General features: G+C 46.5%; 1 protein-coding gene across 2 annotated transcripts in view; it reads right to left on the bottom strand.

The window, feature by feature from the left end:
- Positions 1–15,608, bottom strand: part of BMERB1 (bMERB domain containing 1) — a 589,325-nt gene extending 573,717 nt beyond the window's left edge. The window contains exon 1 of one of the 2 annotated variants that reach the window (XM_077448915.1): positions 15,266–15,608. In XM_077448915.1, coding sequence (XP_077305041.1) covers positions 15,266–15,383 — 118 coding nt within the window. In that variant the 5' untranslated portion in view covers positions 15,384–15,608. The remainder of the gene's footprint in view (positions 1–15,265) is intronic. The other variant, XM_077448916.1, reaches the window with a different exon arrangement.
- Positions 15,609–15,889: the final 281 nt, after the last annotated feature.

Here is a 15,889-nt window from a genome sequence, read left to right as displayed (position 1 = left end):
GAGAGTATGGCTGTGTATGGCTGGATATGGCAGATTATGGATGGATATGGCAGAGTATGGCTGGGTATGGCAGAGTATGGCTGGGTATGGCAGAGTGTGGCTGGGTATGGCAGAGTGTGGCTCGGTATTGAGAGTATGGCTGGGTATGGCAGAGTGTGGCTGGGTATGGCAGAGTATGGCAGAGTATTGGCAGGGTATGGCAGAGTATTGGCAGGGTATGGCAGAGTATTGGCAGGGTATTGGTAGGGTATTGCAAAATATTGGCAGGGTGCTGCAGAGTATGGAGGGATGGCTGAGCATGGATGGATGTGACTGCAATTGTCACAGAGCAGCACTGTGTGCACTTCAGATCCAGCCCACAGCGCTGCTTTCATCCGATCTCTCCCCTCCACTGTACAGATCAGTAAACAGAGGGGAGAGAGGTCATGACGCCGGTTTGTTTACAAGTGATCGCTCCGTCATTTGACAGAGCGATCACATTGTAAACGGCCGTCGGTTGTACCAAGATGGCCGAGGCAGCGGAGTGCTCCGCGGAGTGCGGGGTGTGTCGATCCGAACAGGTTGACCCATTCGGATCACGGATCGGTGACAGTCCCCTAATTTGAAGCAGATTTTTTTTTCAAGCAAGGCGCTAGCAAAGTCTGAGTCCTGATCCACCAACATGCCTCAAGCATAAGGCATAACATGCATGTAAGTTTTTGAAATACCATGACAGCCAGGAAACCAGCATTTTCAGAAACAGGGTCAGCATTGGCACCTATATATTTATCCCTATGCAGGTTTTTCTTAAAGGCTCTCATCCATTTGTACAAATAATAATATGCTTGTTTCTACCATAAATTATGATTAATCTTATTGGTGAACCTTTAAGTGTGTTTAGCAACCAAGCATGTTGTAAAATGTGGGCCAAACTGGCTGTGTTCCAGCAGCAGTACAAGGACTTTACAACTGCTGCTGGAAAAAAATCCAGTCGAGTTGAGAACTGCTCAGTCATTAACAGGTAGCCTTGTATCTTTATCAATTAATACAAGGGTTTCTCTGAATAGGTGAGGTGGAGATTGTGACATCCATCCACATCTTCATCTCAGTCCATCAGATGAAGCCTTTTATTTAGTGATAAAATACAAATTTTTCCGGCTACAGATGGAAAGTTCCCATACCATTGCCAGAACACAGCCCTTGTGATGTCTTCTGCCCACCTCTCTACCTCAGGCAATCAGAGGAAGCCTTGTATTTACTGATAAAAATACAAGGCTACCTATGAAGGCTGAGCATTGCTCAGCCTGATTCACTTTTGTTCTGGCTGTTGTTGACAGAAAACCCCTATACCGCTGCTGGAACACAGTGCTGTTTACTGTATGTAGCGGATGGTTATGGCAGAGTATGGCTCAGTGAAGAAAGTCATAGTGAACTGTTTATAGTGTTAGCAAAGCTGGAGTTAAGCTTTACGTCATAAAGCTCACTCATCTGTGATAAAATTAAACCTAAAAAAAACGTTGACTTGTAAATTGCTCTTTTACTGCTTCCTGTGTTACCTGTTACATTCAAACTTCTGTATGAGGTTTGAATCTTATTGGTGGTTGTCATAAACCTCTTTACTTTATACTTGCATCAAGTTTTCTTAATGCTAGAGGCCAGGGACATTGCTAGGTCTACAAAAGATCTGGGGCTAGAGCCCATAGCAGTGTAGTAAAGAAAGTCATACGCTTGGGCGGGCATACGCATATATATAATATACATGTGTGTGTATATATTATCTATCTATATATATATATATATATATATATATATATATATATATATACACACATACATATACACACACACATACATACATCAGAGCCCCCCTCATTACATCAGAGTCCCCAGAGAGCCCCCCCCTTACATCGGGGGGGGGGGGGGGGTGCTGTTCCCGACAATTACATTGCCTGGTAGATTGGTACAGAAGTGGACATCAGGACAATGATTAAATTGTCGGACTGCTGAATATAGATAAGAACTTGTGCTTGATAACATTAACTAGTCATGTTCCTCTCCCGGCCATCAGCTGAGGAGATGAAGCCCCCAGCCAACCCTAGGTAAGAGACTCTGGGCCCCAGATTCAGGGCTATAGAACCAGTAGCCACCCCCTATCGCGCCACTGCTAGAGGCAGCAACGATTCAATGGTGTGTGTTCTAGCATCGCAAGTAGGTTAATTCCAAGATCACCCTATTACTGAAAAAAGGGAGATTGACTCAGTACAGTCATGCCTGAATAAAAAGAAAAAAAATGAGGTACCAGTGGGCTGTACTTCCCATATTTTTATGTGCACGCCCTACACAGTATATATTATTGTTTTACTGGTTTGAACTCGTCTTGCCACACAGAAATGAACAGGAATGCTTTTCTTGTCTTGTATTTCAGGATCATGGAACTAGCCAGACCATTATTCCTAGTCTTTGTGGACAGCATTATGACAGGAATTGTACCAGCTGATTGGAGAAAAGCCAAAAAGTCAAAAAAGGGCAAAGACATATTCCTAGAAACCACAGGCCAGTCAGCCTAACATCAATAGTGGGTAAATGATTGGAGGCGATAAGGGACTATATCCAAGAATTTCCTGTAGATAACAGTATCATTAGTAGCAATTAGCATGGGTTTATGAAGGGTCGTTTTTGCTAGACCAATTTGTTAACGTTCTATAAAAAAGTGAGCTGCCATCTCGATAGGAGAGGCCTGTGGATGTGGTGTATCTTAATTTTGAAAAAGCATTCAATACAATTCCCCATAATCTACAAGCTGAGCTCTGTTGGCATGGACGATAAGGTTTGTTCTTGGATAGAAAACAGGTTACAGGGGCTCATCCAAAGAGTGGTGATATATAACGTATACTCATACTGGTCTGGAGCGGTAAGTGGGGTACCCCAAGGCTCTATCTTGGGACGTATTCTGCTATAGAGGAATGGATACATAGCTCAATCTGAGTTTTTGCAGACAACACAAAAATAGGCAGGGCAATAACTTCACATTAGGATTTAGGAACTTTACAGAAAGACCTGAAACAAATTAATGGAGTGGGCAACTACATGGCAAATGAGGTTTAATGTAGACACGGGCCCTGTCAATAAATTTGTTTTGTTCTGTTCCATTACGGTTCGTATTAAAATGAATTCATACTTCATATTTCGTGTCCGAAATTCAATTTCAATTCGTACGAAATACGAATTGTCGTTAGGTTCGTTAACTTGTACGAACGTTTGTTCCGATGAATTTAAAGGCAAAAATATACCTCAATATAACAGTCGATGCTGATGGAAGTTTGGTTTTTATCCGAAATACGAAATTCCGTTGAATTTCCTATCCGAAATAGAATTTTCTTTAGATGAGGGACTCCCACCATCCCTGTGCTGACTTCCTCCTGGGGATTCGTAAACAAAAGTTCGTATTTCGTACAAAATTCGGACGCATGGCAATTCGTATTTTGGATGCTCCCGAACGTACGAATTTAGGGAAATTCGTACGAAACGAATCGCACATGTCTAGTTTAATGTGGAGAAATGTAAGGTAATTCACTTGGGGGCTAAAAACCAACATAAACTACTCACTAGGGGAAGAACCTCTAGAGTAGTGATGGACGAACTTCCGACGGGACGTTTCGCGAAAGCGAAATGCGAACGGACCCAAACGTTCGCGAAACCGAACGTTCGCCGCGGGCCCCATTGACTTCAATGGGAGGCGAACTTTGCAAACCTTCATGTCGAATTTGCGGCCACGTGGTAATTATTAGGGGGTAAAACGTAGTCCCACCATCTGGACAATGACATAATACATGTATGAGGTGAATTTGGGATCGATAACTACAAGCATTTTTATTTTATTTGGGAAATTGTTCTAACAATTCAGGACTATGGAGCTAATGAAGGCAATGGAGGAGAGGGAAGGTCAGGGACCAGGGTAGGCAAAGAAGAGGGTGCAGGAGATGATCACCAGCAGCGTGACATACCGGAATGACACATGCACCGTGATAGAGGCATCTGACAGCAGCACCGTAATACAGAGCACTGACAGCAGCACCGTGACATACAGCGCTGACAGCAGCACCGTGACATACAGCGCTGACAGCAGCACCGTGACATACAGCGCTGACAGCAGCACCGTGACATACAGCGCTGACAGCAGCACCGTGACATACAGCGCTGACAGCAGCACCGTGACATACAGCGCTGACAGCAGCACCGTGACATACAGCGCTGACAGCAGCACCGTGACATACAGCGCTGACAGCAGCACCGTGACATACAGCGCTGACAGCAGCACCGTGACATACAGCACTGACAGCAGCACCGTAAGCAGCCCCAGGAGGAAGTCAGCACAGCACAGGGATGGTGTGATCCCCTCATAATAAGAACCCCCAGGAGGAAGTCAGCACAGCACAGGGATAGTGTGATCCCTTCATAATAAGAACCCCCAGGAGGAAGTCAGCACAGCACAGGGATATCATAAGCAGCCCCAGTAGAAATATGACACCGCTCAACCTCTTCAAAGAGGAGGGTAGGGGCATATAGTACGGTGTGCTTTTTTGGGTCAAGGAAGTGAGCCAAATGAATTAAGAAGGTCTGTGTGCTTGATTAAAAAAATAGTTTATAGACATATACATGGTCTACTGGTCACATGTGTTGAATTCCTCCGAGATCCATGCCTCATTCATTTTTAGAAATGTGAGGTAGTTAACACTGTGGTGAGCTAGGCGAGTACGCTTATCGGTCACAATCCCCCCTGCTGCGCTGAACGTCCTTTCGGACAGGACACTGGATGAGGGGCAAGCCAACAGTTCGATTGCAAATTGGGCAAGCTCTGGCCAGAGGTCAAGCCTGCCCACCCAGTAGTCTAGGGGTTCATCACTCCTCAGAGCGTCCACATCGGCCGTTAACCCAATGTAGTCGGACACCTGACGGTCTAGGCGTTCCCTGATGCTGGATCCGGATGACACCTGTCGATGGGTCGGCTGAAAGAATGACCTCATATCCGAAGTCACCAACACATCTTCAAACCGGCCTCTTCTTGCAGGCGCTGTTGGATTGGTACCCGCAAATCCTTCTCTGGGAGTGGGAATTGCTCCTCTGCCAGCGCACGCAAAAGCAGAATGCAGCATTTCTCGAAGCAAGGCCTGGAAGTGCTGCATTCTGACAGCCCTCTGCGACGGCGGTAACATTTCCGCCATTTTGTGTTTGTACCGGGGGTCTAAGTACGTTGCCACCCAGTACTGGTCCTTGACCCTCATGCTTTTTATACGGGGGTCCCTATTAAAACACTGGAGCATGAAGGCCCCCATTTGCACTAAAGTGGAAGCGGTGTGGTGGCCTGGCTCCTGCTCATCATCCAGGATAATGTCGTCCTCTTCATTCTCCTCTCCCCATCCTCGCACAACAGGGATCCCAGAAAGGTTTAAAGCATGCTCTTCTTGCTCCTGCTCATCCGCCCCGGCACCATCCTCCTCTGACTCCTCATCAGACTCCTGTTGTTGACTTGTCTCAGATAGAGTAGCCCCCCCTGGGAATTCATCCAGCATTGCGACTTCCTCATCTTCCCGCTCCTGCTCCTCCACAGCCTGATCAATGACACGACGCAATGCACGCTCCAGAAAGAAGGCATAAGGTACCATGTCACTGATGGCGCCATGGCTGCGACTGACCAGTTTGGTGATCTCCTCAAATGGCCGCAGAAGTCTGCATGTGTCGCGCATGAGCAGCCACTGGCGCGGTGAAAAAAAACCCAGCTCCCCAGAACCGTTTCTTTCGCAGAGTTCATACAGGTAGACGTTAACTGCACGTTTCTGCTGGAGCAGCCTATCAAGCATATAGAAGGTTGAGTTCCATCGCGTCGGGCAATCGCAAATAAGACGTCTGACCGGCAGATGGTGTCGCCGCTGAATGTCAGCAAGGCGAGCCATGGCCGTGTAAGATCTTCTGAAATGGGCCGAGATTTTCCTTGCCTGACGCAAGATGTCCTGGACCCCAGGGTATTTGACAAGGAATCGCTGCACGACCAAGTTTAAGACGTGTGCCATGCACGGCACGTGCGTGATTTTGCCCTGTTTCAATGCGCTAAGCAGATTGGCACCGTTGTCACACACCACTTTACCAACTGTCAAATTGAGCGGTGTTAGCCACTCATCTGCCTGTGAACGCAAAGCTGAAAGGAGTGCCGGGCCAGTGTGGCTCTTTGCTTCCAGGCACAACAGACGCAGCACGGCATGGCAACGTCTCACCTGGCATGTGGAATAGGTTCTGGGGAGCTTGGGCGGTGCAGTGGAAGAGACGCTAGCAGCGGAAAAGGAGGAGGCAGCTGAGGAGGAGAGGGAGGAGGATGGAGTAGGAGGAGGAGAAGAAGAGTCAGGCCTGCATGCAATCCGTGGCGGTAAAACCAAATCTACACGGGTGCCACGGGTTACATGCTTGACGGCCGTCAGAAGGTTCACCCAGTGGGCAGTAAAACTGATATACCTTCCCTGCCCGTGTTTGCTAGACCACGTGTCTGTGGTCAGATGTATCTTGGCACCGACACTGTGTGCCAGAGATACATTCACTTGCCGCTGAACATGGCCATATAGCTCTGGGATGCCCTTCTCTGAGAAATACTTCCTTCCTGGGACCTTCCATTGTGGTGTTCCAATGGCCACAAATTTGCGAAAGGCCTCCGAGTCCACCAGTTTATATGGCAGTAGTTGGCGGGCTATGAGTTCTGACAAGCCAGCCGCCAACCGTTGGGCAAGAGGGTTATCCGGCGTCATCATTTTTTTACGCTCAAACATTAGGCCCACGGAAGCCTGCCTTTTTGCAGAAAAATGTGAGCTTGGCGTGATGGAAGGTGGAGTGGAGGACAATTGTGAGGAGAGAGGAGAAGGAGAAGTAGAAGACGAGGCTGGACGGTGAGAGCCTGCAGTGTGGCTTTGTGTGTTCCGTTGCTCCCACTGGGCTCGGTGATGGCTGCTCATGTGCCTTCTTAAGGCGGTCGTCCCTAGGTGAGTATTGGGCTTACCGCGACTAACGCGTTGACTGCAAAGATTGCAGATGGCAACGCTATTGTCAGCAGCGGACACGTTAAAAAAAGCCCACACTGCGGAGCCATGTGCCGGTGTCCTGGGAGCGCCAGATGTGACCGTACATGGTCGATGACTCGCTCCTGATACATTTGCAGTCTGCTTTGTCCCTGCTGTGCAATGTAAGTCATTGCTGCTTCTCCTCCCTATCTGCTGGTCCATATCTCCCTCTGAACTCCCCTCCTCTTCCTCTCTTGTGGGCACCCACGTGACATCACTAGACACGTCATCATCAACGTCACCTTCCCCACCGCTATAAGTAGAGATCTCGGAGTAGGCAGCAACACCGGGGACCAACCTCCTCCTTGGGCTGATCTGGGTACTGGCGTCAGACTGCTGAGTAGCGCTTGTTGCTACCTCCTCTTCCTGATCCAATACCAAGAGTGGCTGCGCATCAGAAATGTCCTCTTGATATGGATCGGAAAATAATTCCAGTGACTCAAGCGGAAGGTATGTGGTGGTGGTGGTGGTGGTCGTGTTGTTAGTGGTAGTGTCTTTGGGGGTGCACATAGCAGAGAGTGAAGAAGAGGGTGCAGATCGAGAGGATGAGGAGGGTGCAGAAGAGTAAGGCTGAGCGAGCCACTCAACCAAGTCTGGTGCATCCTTTAAAGTAATTGAACGCACCTTCTGCAACTTCCCACTTTGGCTCAAGCCTGTTGCTCCTGCCCTACCCCTACCACCCCTGCGGAAGGGCCTGCCTCTTCCTCTGCCTGTCATTTTTTAAATGACCCTGTGACAAAACTCTTAGTCCCTATACCGATGAAGGACTGCTGCAGTATAGGGCAGCGGTCAGCAGTGGTGCACGTCAACCCTATCTATTGTGGACCGATAGCGGTCCTTACAGAACAGCAGACTGTACCGCACTCAAGCCTATGTACCGTAGCACCCTATACCAAGTTACCAGTCCTTATAAGAACTTTTGTGGACCAAGCAGGTTGTGTATTAGTGTTTAGCAGACTGTACGTCAGTCCCTATACCGCTGAAGGACTGCTGCAGTATAGGGCAGCGGTCAGCAGTGGTGCACGTCAACCCTATCTATTGTGGACCGATAGCGGTCCTTACAGAACAGCAGACTGTACCGCACTCAAGCCTATGTACCGTAGCACCCTATACCAAGTTACCAGTCCTTATAAGAACTTTTGTGGACCAAGCAGGTTGTGTATTAGTGTTTAGCAGACTGTACGTCAGTCCCTATACCGCTGAAGGACTGCTGCAGTATAGGGCAGCGGTCAGCAGTGGTGCACGTCAACCCTATCTATTGTGGACCGATAGCGGTCCTTACAGAACAGCAGACTGTACCGCACTCAAGCCTATGTACCGTAGCACCCTATACCAAGTTACCAGTCCTTATAAGAACTTTTGTGGAACAAGCAGGTTGTGTGTTAGTGATTAGCAGACTGTACGTCAGTCCCTATACCGCTGAAGGACTGCTGCAGTATAGGTGAGCGGTCAGCAGTGGTGCACGTCAACCCTATCTATTGTGGACCGATAGCGGTCCTTACAGAACAGCAGACTGTACCGCACTCAAGCCTATGTACCGTAGCACCCTATACCAAGTTACCAGTCCTTATAAGAACTTTTGTGGACCAAGCAGGTTGTGTATTAGTGTTTAGCAGACTGTACGTCAGTCCCTATACCGCTGAAGGACTGCTGCAGTATAGGGCAGCGGTCAGCAGTGGTGCACGTCAACCCTATCTATTGTGGACCGATAGCGGTCCTTACAGAACAGCAGACTGTACCGCACTCAAGCCTATGTACCGTAGCACCCTATACCAAGTTACCAGTCCTTATAAGAACTTTTGTGGACCAAGCAGGTTGTGTATTAGTGTTTAGCAGACTGTACGTCAGTCCCTATACCGCTGAAGGACTGCTGCAGTATAGGGCAGCGGTCAGCAGTGGTGCACGTCAACCCTATCTATTGTGGACCGATAGCGGTCCTTACAGAACAGCAGACTGTACCGCACTCAAGCCTATGTACCGTAGCACCCTATACCAAGTTACCAGTCCTTATAAGAACTTTTGTGGAACAAGCAGGTTGTGTGTTAGTGATTAGCAGACTGTACGTCAGTCCCTATACCGCTGAAGGACTGCTGCAGTATAGGTGAGCGGTCAGCAGTGGTGCACGTCAACCCTATCTATTGTGGACCGATAGCGGTCCTTACAGAACAGCAGACTGTACCGCACTCAAGCCTATGTACCGTAGCACCCTATACCAAGTTACCAGTCCTTATAAGAACTTTTGTGGACCAAGCAGGTTGTGTATTAGTGTTTAGCAGACTGTACGTCAGTCCCTATACCGCTGAAGGACTGCTGCAGTATAGGTGAGCGGTCAGCAGTGGTGCACGTCAACCCTATCTATTGTGGACCGATAGCGGTCCTTACAGAACAGCAGACTGTACCGCACTCAAGCCTATGTACCGTAGCACCCTATACCAAGTTACCAGTCCTTATAAGAACTTTTGTGGACCAAGCAGGTTGTGTATTAGTGTTTAGCAGACTGTACGTCAGTCCCTATACCGCTGAAGGACTGCTGCAGTATAGGGCAGCGGTCAGCAGTGGTGCACGTCAACCCTATCTATTGTGGACCGATAGCGGTCCTTACAGAACAGCAGACTGTACCGCACTCAAGCCTATGTACCGTAGCACCCTATACCAAGTTACCAGTCCTTATAAGAACTTTTGTGGAACAAGTGAGTTGTGAATGTTTAGCAGACTGCAGCAGAAGGGCAGCAGTCAAGTATAATATCCTTTCTATATTTGGAAGAAAGAATATTATACATGTACAAGCCTATTACTGTACCACTGATACCAGTCCTGAAAAGAACCTTTGTGGAACTAATAATAACAGCAAGTCTTTAAAATTACCCTCACTGCCTGACAACACTGCTTCCTTCCTGTCCCTATACAAATTGGCAAAAAAAGAGAACGATTAGTGGTTACTGGAACAGCTCTTTTGTGGACCTTGATAGTAACAGCTAATGATGATGATGATGATGATGATGATGAAAGACTAATCTGGCTGTCCCTGTAGCATACACCGTCCTTTCCCTTTCTCTAAACTAACAAAAGACACTCAGGCTGCTGCAAGAATCAGCAGCACAGCAAACCTATCAACACCTAACACCTATACCAGTCCTGAAAAGAACTTTTGTGTACCAAATAGCTAGTGGTTTATCTCTCCCTACTCCACACAGGAACCTGTCCCTATCGTAACAGAAGAAAGAATGTAAAATGGCCACCGGATCGGGTGTATTTATAGGTTAGGGGGAATGTACAAGTGTCCATGTGCTGTCATGTCTCAATTGGCTGTCCTGTATCACATGATAAACGTGTCACCAAAGGTTAAAGTTCTTGTATACATTAAACACGTAAGTCCGCCGCGGCGAACGACGGAAAAAGGCGTTCGAACGTGCGGACCGCGAATGTCGGAAATTCGCCGCGAAACGACCGCCGGGCGAAACGTTCGTCCATCACTACTCTAGAGTAATCAAGGATGGAGAAAGATCTATAGTAGATCTCTAGTATTGGGATATACAGCTGCGGGTATGTCGATTCTTCATAGCACATGCACCAGTGACGTTACGGGCTGCCAAACAAGAGAATATCTCATAAATGGTGCATGTTTAGAAGATATACCTTTTACCTACAGGTATGCTTTTTATAAGCTTACCTGTAGATAAAAGAATCACAAAGTGGAGTTTACTACCGTTTTAAAGCTGAAGTTTAGGTATGACTTTTCTGTCATTGTTACATTAGTCCAGCTTAGACCAATGTAAGTATGCATGTGTCATGCCTGCCTGATCCCCATGGAAATGATACATTTATGTTACTACAGTAATTGCCACTAACTCCTGGGTCACCAGTCACAGAATGTCTTGCCCTTTTCTCAATGAATGCAAAGTGCCCATTGATTGAACAGGGTGGAGATCTTGGCATAACTACCTGCCTCTTCACCTTGTTCAGTCAGAGAATTCTTTGCATTTATTGATAAAATGGTGCTCGTGAGCGAGAAACCTCCTGTGTCGATTTTGCAGCAGGGTAGCAACTTGACATGAAACCTGGAAGCTAGCTACCTGTGCCCACTACAGAGAATTGTAGCTTCCACAGGGATGGGCCAGGTATAGCACATGCACACTTGCATGTAAATATGCAAAAGCCATACCTAAAGTTCAACATTAAGGCTTCATGTGCACGGTACATTTTAAAACCTCTCCTGAACAATTGAACTTGACAGCTAGTAATCGACATTTAAACACATCCATTGTGCCACATTTACATGCTGCGTTTAGCTGCACTGAGCCACATTTGCGTTTAGAAGCAATTTTTATATTGTAAATGGTCAGAAATGTATTTCCATTAAAAACACCTATAAACCAAATGGGGATAAATGCAAGTTACTGGGTTTACTCATGTTTACAAGCTGTTACAAGCATTTGGCATTTCAAATGCCTCTGAACATCCATCCTGAATGCATTTTTTTGCTTTCCACAAACTGCTTCTAACTTCAACTGCCTGGAAACGACTCAGTGTACATGTGCTGATAAGATAACTTTGAGGAAAGTTCAGGTGCAGCTGAAGAATATGCCCAACTGCTCTTAAACAAAAGCCAATCACCAACTTGCATCAGAGGGACAGTGGTCCCGAAGAGGGTGAGACATCAACCAAGTATCTGTACCCACCAGTGCCGCCTGCCAGTGCCCACCAGTATCACCTGCCAGTGCATAGCAATGCCACAAATCAGTGCCGACCAGTGCCACTTATCAATGCCCACCAGTGCCACCTATGAATGCCCATCAGTGCTGCCACTCAGTGCCCATCAGTGCCTCATCATCAGTGCTGCCTATCAGTGTCACCTAGCAGTGCCCTTCAGTGCCACCTATCAATGCCCTTCAGCACTGCCCATCTGTGCCACCCATCTGTGCCACCTGCCAGTACCCATCAGTGCCGCCTCATCAGTGCCCTTCAGTGCCACCTATCAATGCCCTTCAGTGCTGCCCATCTGTGCCACCCATCTGTGCCACCTCCCAGTGCCACCTATCAGTGCCACCTCCATTGGTGCCACCTTATCAGTGCCCATTAGTGCAGCCTCATCAGCGCACATCAATGAAGGAGGAAAATTACCTTTTTGAAAAAATTTCTAACAAACTATAAAACTGTTTTGTTTTTTCAAAAATGTAGAGCTTTAATTTTTTTTTAGCAAAAAAAAAAAAAAACAGCAGTGATTCAATACCACCAAAAGAAAGCTCTATTTGTGGGAAAAAAAATAATAAAAATTTAATTTGGGGTACAGTGTAGCATGACTGCGCAATTGTCATTCAAAGAGTGACAGCGCTGAAAGCTGAAAATTGGCTTTGGCAGGAAGTGGGTAAAAGTGCCCAATAAACAAGTAGTTAATAAATAGTTTACTTGGAAATGTTACTGTTGCTAATGTGTTAAGCTGAAATCGGATGTGATTCGCACCGCACTGCAGTGCAAATCACATGCGTCTCTGTGCAATGTGATTTCAGCCATACAGATAGTATTATGCAAAACTCGCACGGGATTCTTTTTTTGGTCCACAGCAGAATCGGATCGTATTTCAATTCGATTCAATTGAATTCACACCCATGCGATACGATTTCTGTCCGAGTTTTCAAATGATTTGGGGGTCCCAATAACTTTTAACTGACACTCCCAGCAGTTCATATAGGGCAGTGTGAACTGCTGCCGGGAGACATGCGATGTGAGAATCCGCAGTGGATTCGCAGGGTTCCCACATCACAGCAGTGTGAACAGGCCCTTAATACTACTTTAAGCTAAATGTTACAATACAAATGTTTAGACCAAAAAATTTAAAGTTTGGCATTTCTACATGGCAAATGAGGTTCAATGTAGAAAAATGTAAAATAATGCATTTGGGTGGCAAAAATATTAATGCAATCTATACACTGGGGGGAGAACCTCTGGATGAATCTAGGATGGAAAAGGACCTGGGGGTCCTAGTAGATGATAGGCTCAGAAATGGCATGCAATGCCAAGCTGCTGCTAACAAAGCAAACAGAATATTGCATGCATTAAAAAGGGGATCAACTCCAGAGATAAAACGATAATTCTCCTGCTCTACAAGACTCTGGTCCAGCACCTGGAATATGCTGTCCAGTTCTGGGTACCAGTCCTCAGAAAGGATGTACTGGAAATGGAGCGAGTACAAAGAAGGGATACAAAGCTGATAAAGGGTCTGGAGGATATTAGTGTAGCGATGACACTTTGGACAAAGTGTCTGTCATATACAAATTTCGTTTTTGCCTCAGAACAGTAAAGGGGTTCTGAGGGTTAATTATGTAGGTTTAACTTTGACATCAGTTTGGCTGGGCTGTGTTAGAGTTCGGCCTGGTCATGTGTACAGTTAGGTGCACATAACAGGACCAGAACAGCTTTCCCGGAGCCAATCAGTGGGTGCGCCTGGCCCTGCTGAGGAGTCTGGGGAAGGGTACTTAAGATGTTGAAGTCACGTGTTGAGGAGTTGTTCATGAGGCCATAGCGGCCTGTTCCTGATTCTGGATAGGGGTAGCCCCGCGAGGGGTCCCAATCACGGGAGCGTATGTTGCTCCGCAAAACATGCTTCGGTTGGCTAACCCCAATAGATCCGCCTGGTCTGGGGTAAGGATCTGTCTGTTCCCGAGTCTCGGAGACGGCTGGTCCGAGGCGCAGTAACTGAGGGAGGATTCAAGGCGTCCGGGTCTGCTCTCGTCTTGGAGGGGTGGCGCAACTCGTGTAAGTGACCGGGGGAGGACTCTTCGGCGGAGGGCCAACAAGCTGACATCCTGAGAAGTGCCTGGTTACTGGGTTGTGAAGGAAACTAACGAATTCACGCTTTTTCCAGTACTGCCAAGGAGACAGAGAACGTTCCAGGTACTGAGGAAAAAGGTTCCTGTTCAATTCTGTTACAAGTTACTCGAGGTCAAAGATTTCACAAATTCTGGATCAAAGTGCTGACTGCCATAATCTCTGCCTAGAGATTTGTTCAGCTTTGAAGAGCCCAGCTGCGAGTGGCTACTCTCTGGGTGGTATTAGAGACTTTCTAAGATTAGCAGTTGAAGGTGCCTGAGTTCCTACATCCTTGCCCTCTGTTCCCATACGAGACTGTGCTTGTTGGATGTTACCCCTGCAAATAAAAATCTTTTCTAAAGGACTTTTATGGTGTCAGTGTCCAAAGTTGTTGGGTACAAACCCTGGGAACCCCTAGACACAGGAAAACCAGCCAAGCGGAGGTAACTGGTAAGCCCAAAAGTAAAGGCCGCCCTGCAAGGGTTATTGCCAGCTACATTCATTATGAGGAAAGTTTGCGAGCACTGAACTTATTCTCTCTGGAGAAGAGACGCTAGAGAGGGGATATGATTTCAATATACAAATACCATACTGGTGAACCCACAATAGGGATAAAACTTTTTCACAGAAGGGAGTTTAACAAGACTCGTGGCCACTCATTAAAATTAGAAGAAAAGAGGTTTAACTTTAAACTACATAGAGGGTTCTTTACTGTAAGAGCAGCAAGGATGTGGAATTCACTTCCACAGGCAGTGGTCAGAGCGAGGGGCATCGATAGTTTCAAAAAACTATTAGATAAGCACCTGAATGACCACAACCTACAGGGATATACAATGTAATACTGACATATAATCACACACATAGGTTGGACTTGATGGTCTTTTTTCAACCTCACCTACTATGTGACTATATATGGATTTGGGATTCAATGAAAATCGCACCACTTATTATTATTTAGGTATATATTTAGTAGTAATACATGAAAGTCCAGCTTTGTACAAGGAAATAAATAAACAAATGCATTTATATTTTGTTATAAATAGCTGTCAGTAACAGTAACCTGCCTCTTTACACCAAATGTGAATTTATAGCTGATAATATCACATGCCAATGCAAACCATATTTTGTGCATTACTCCAAATGAAATAAACATTAAGAAAAAAAAAAAAAAAAAAAAAGACAAGACAAATCGTATGATTTCAAAATCCAGAATAAATAATAATTAACTAACAAAACCAAAGCAGATTGGCTTCCAATAAGATCTCCTCTGCTTGTGTGCCCACCAATCACACATAATGAAGAGTCATTGCACGGCCAGTGCTGAATAAACACAATAAAGGATTCGGGCTGCTCCTATGTATACAAGAAGCAGTACTTACTTCTCCCCAGACCCCCTGCCTTCCAGTCAGTTTCCTCCACTGCTCCATAGCTCTTCACTGGCTTTTCTGTCTCCAAGGGGGCAGAGATGGATTTCTTTAACTCCATGGATGTCTGCATTGCTGCGTGGTGCTCCTGCCTCTGCTCCCTGCTATGGACTCCTTACTTGTATAAACACTGGGTAGGCTGAAAGGTGATAGGTAGGTGGGTGGGTGAAGGGGGGAGGACTGTGCCTGCTCCCACTCACTCTATCCTCATGTCTGCTTCTTGGCTCCAGAGCTCAGCTTTAAAAGCGAGGGGGGGAGGCTGGAGGGATGTGCTGCAACGTCAATGCATCCCTACGGGGCTTAGAGGAGCAGAAAGGATGCTGCACGCATGCGCAGCTGATGTCTGTCTGAGCGCTGGGTACCGCAGGAAGGGACACGGGGTTAACCTATTACCTACTGAGGTGCGATTACACGTCACTGAGTGGAGGCATGGAAATCCTCTCTAGGAGCAAGGGATACATTACATTACTTTGGGTGATTGCATTTGTGTTTATGGCTACTTAGATTTTTACAAAAAGAGGGAAAGTCTAAATTATTGGATTGAATCATTTAGTTACTAAATTATTTTGCTTTTGGTTG

The sequence above is a fragment of the Lithobates pipiens genome, unplaced genomic scaffold (genome assembly GCF_037356315.1).
Source record: "Lithobates pipiens isolate NorthernLeopardFrog02 unplaced genomic scaffold, aLitPip1_a1.2 Scaffold_22, whole genome shotgun sequence".
NCBI lineage: Eukaryota > Metazoa > Chordata > Amphibia > Anura > Ranidae > Lithobates > Lithobates pipiens.
Note: the sequence above shows the minus strand (reverse complement) of the source record. Positions and strands in the feature narration are given on the sequence as shown.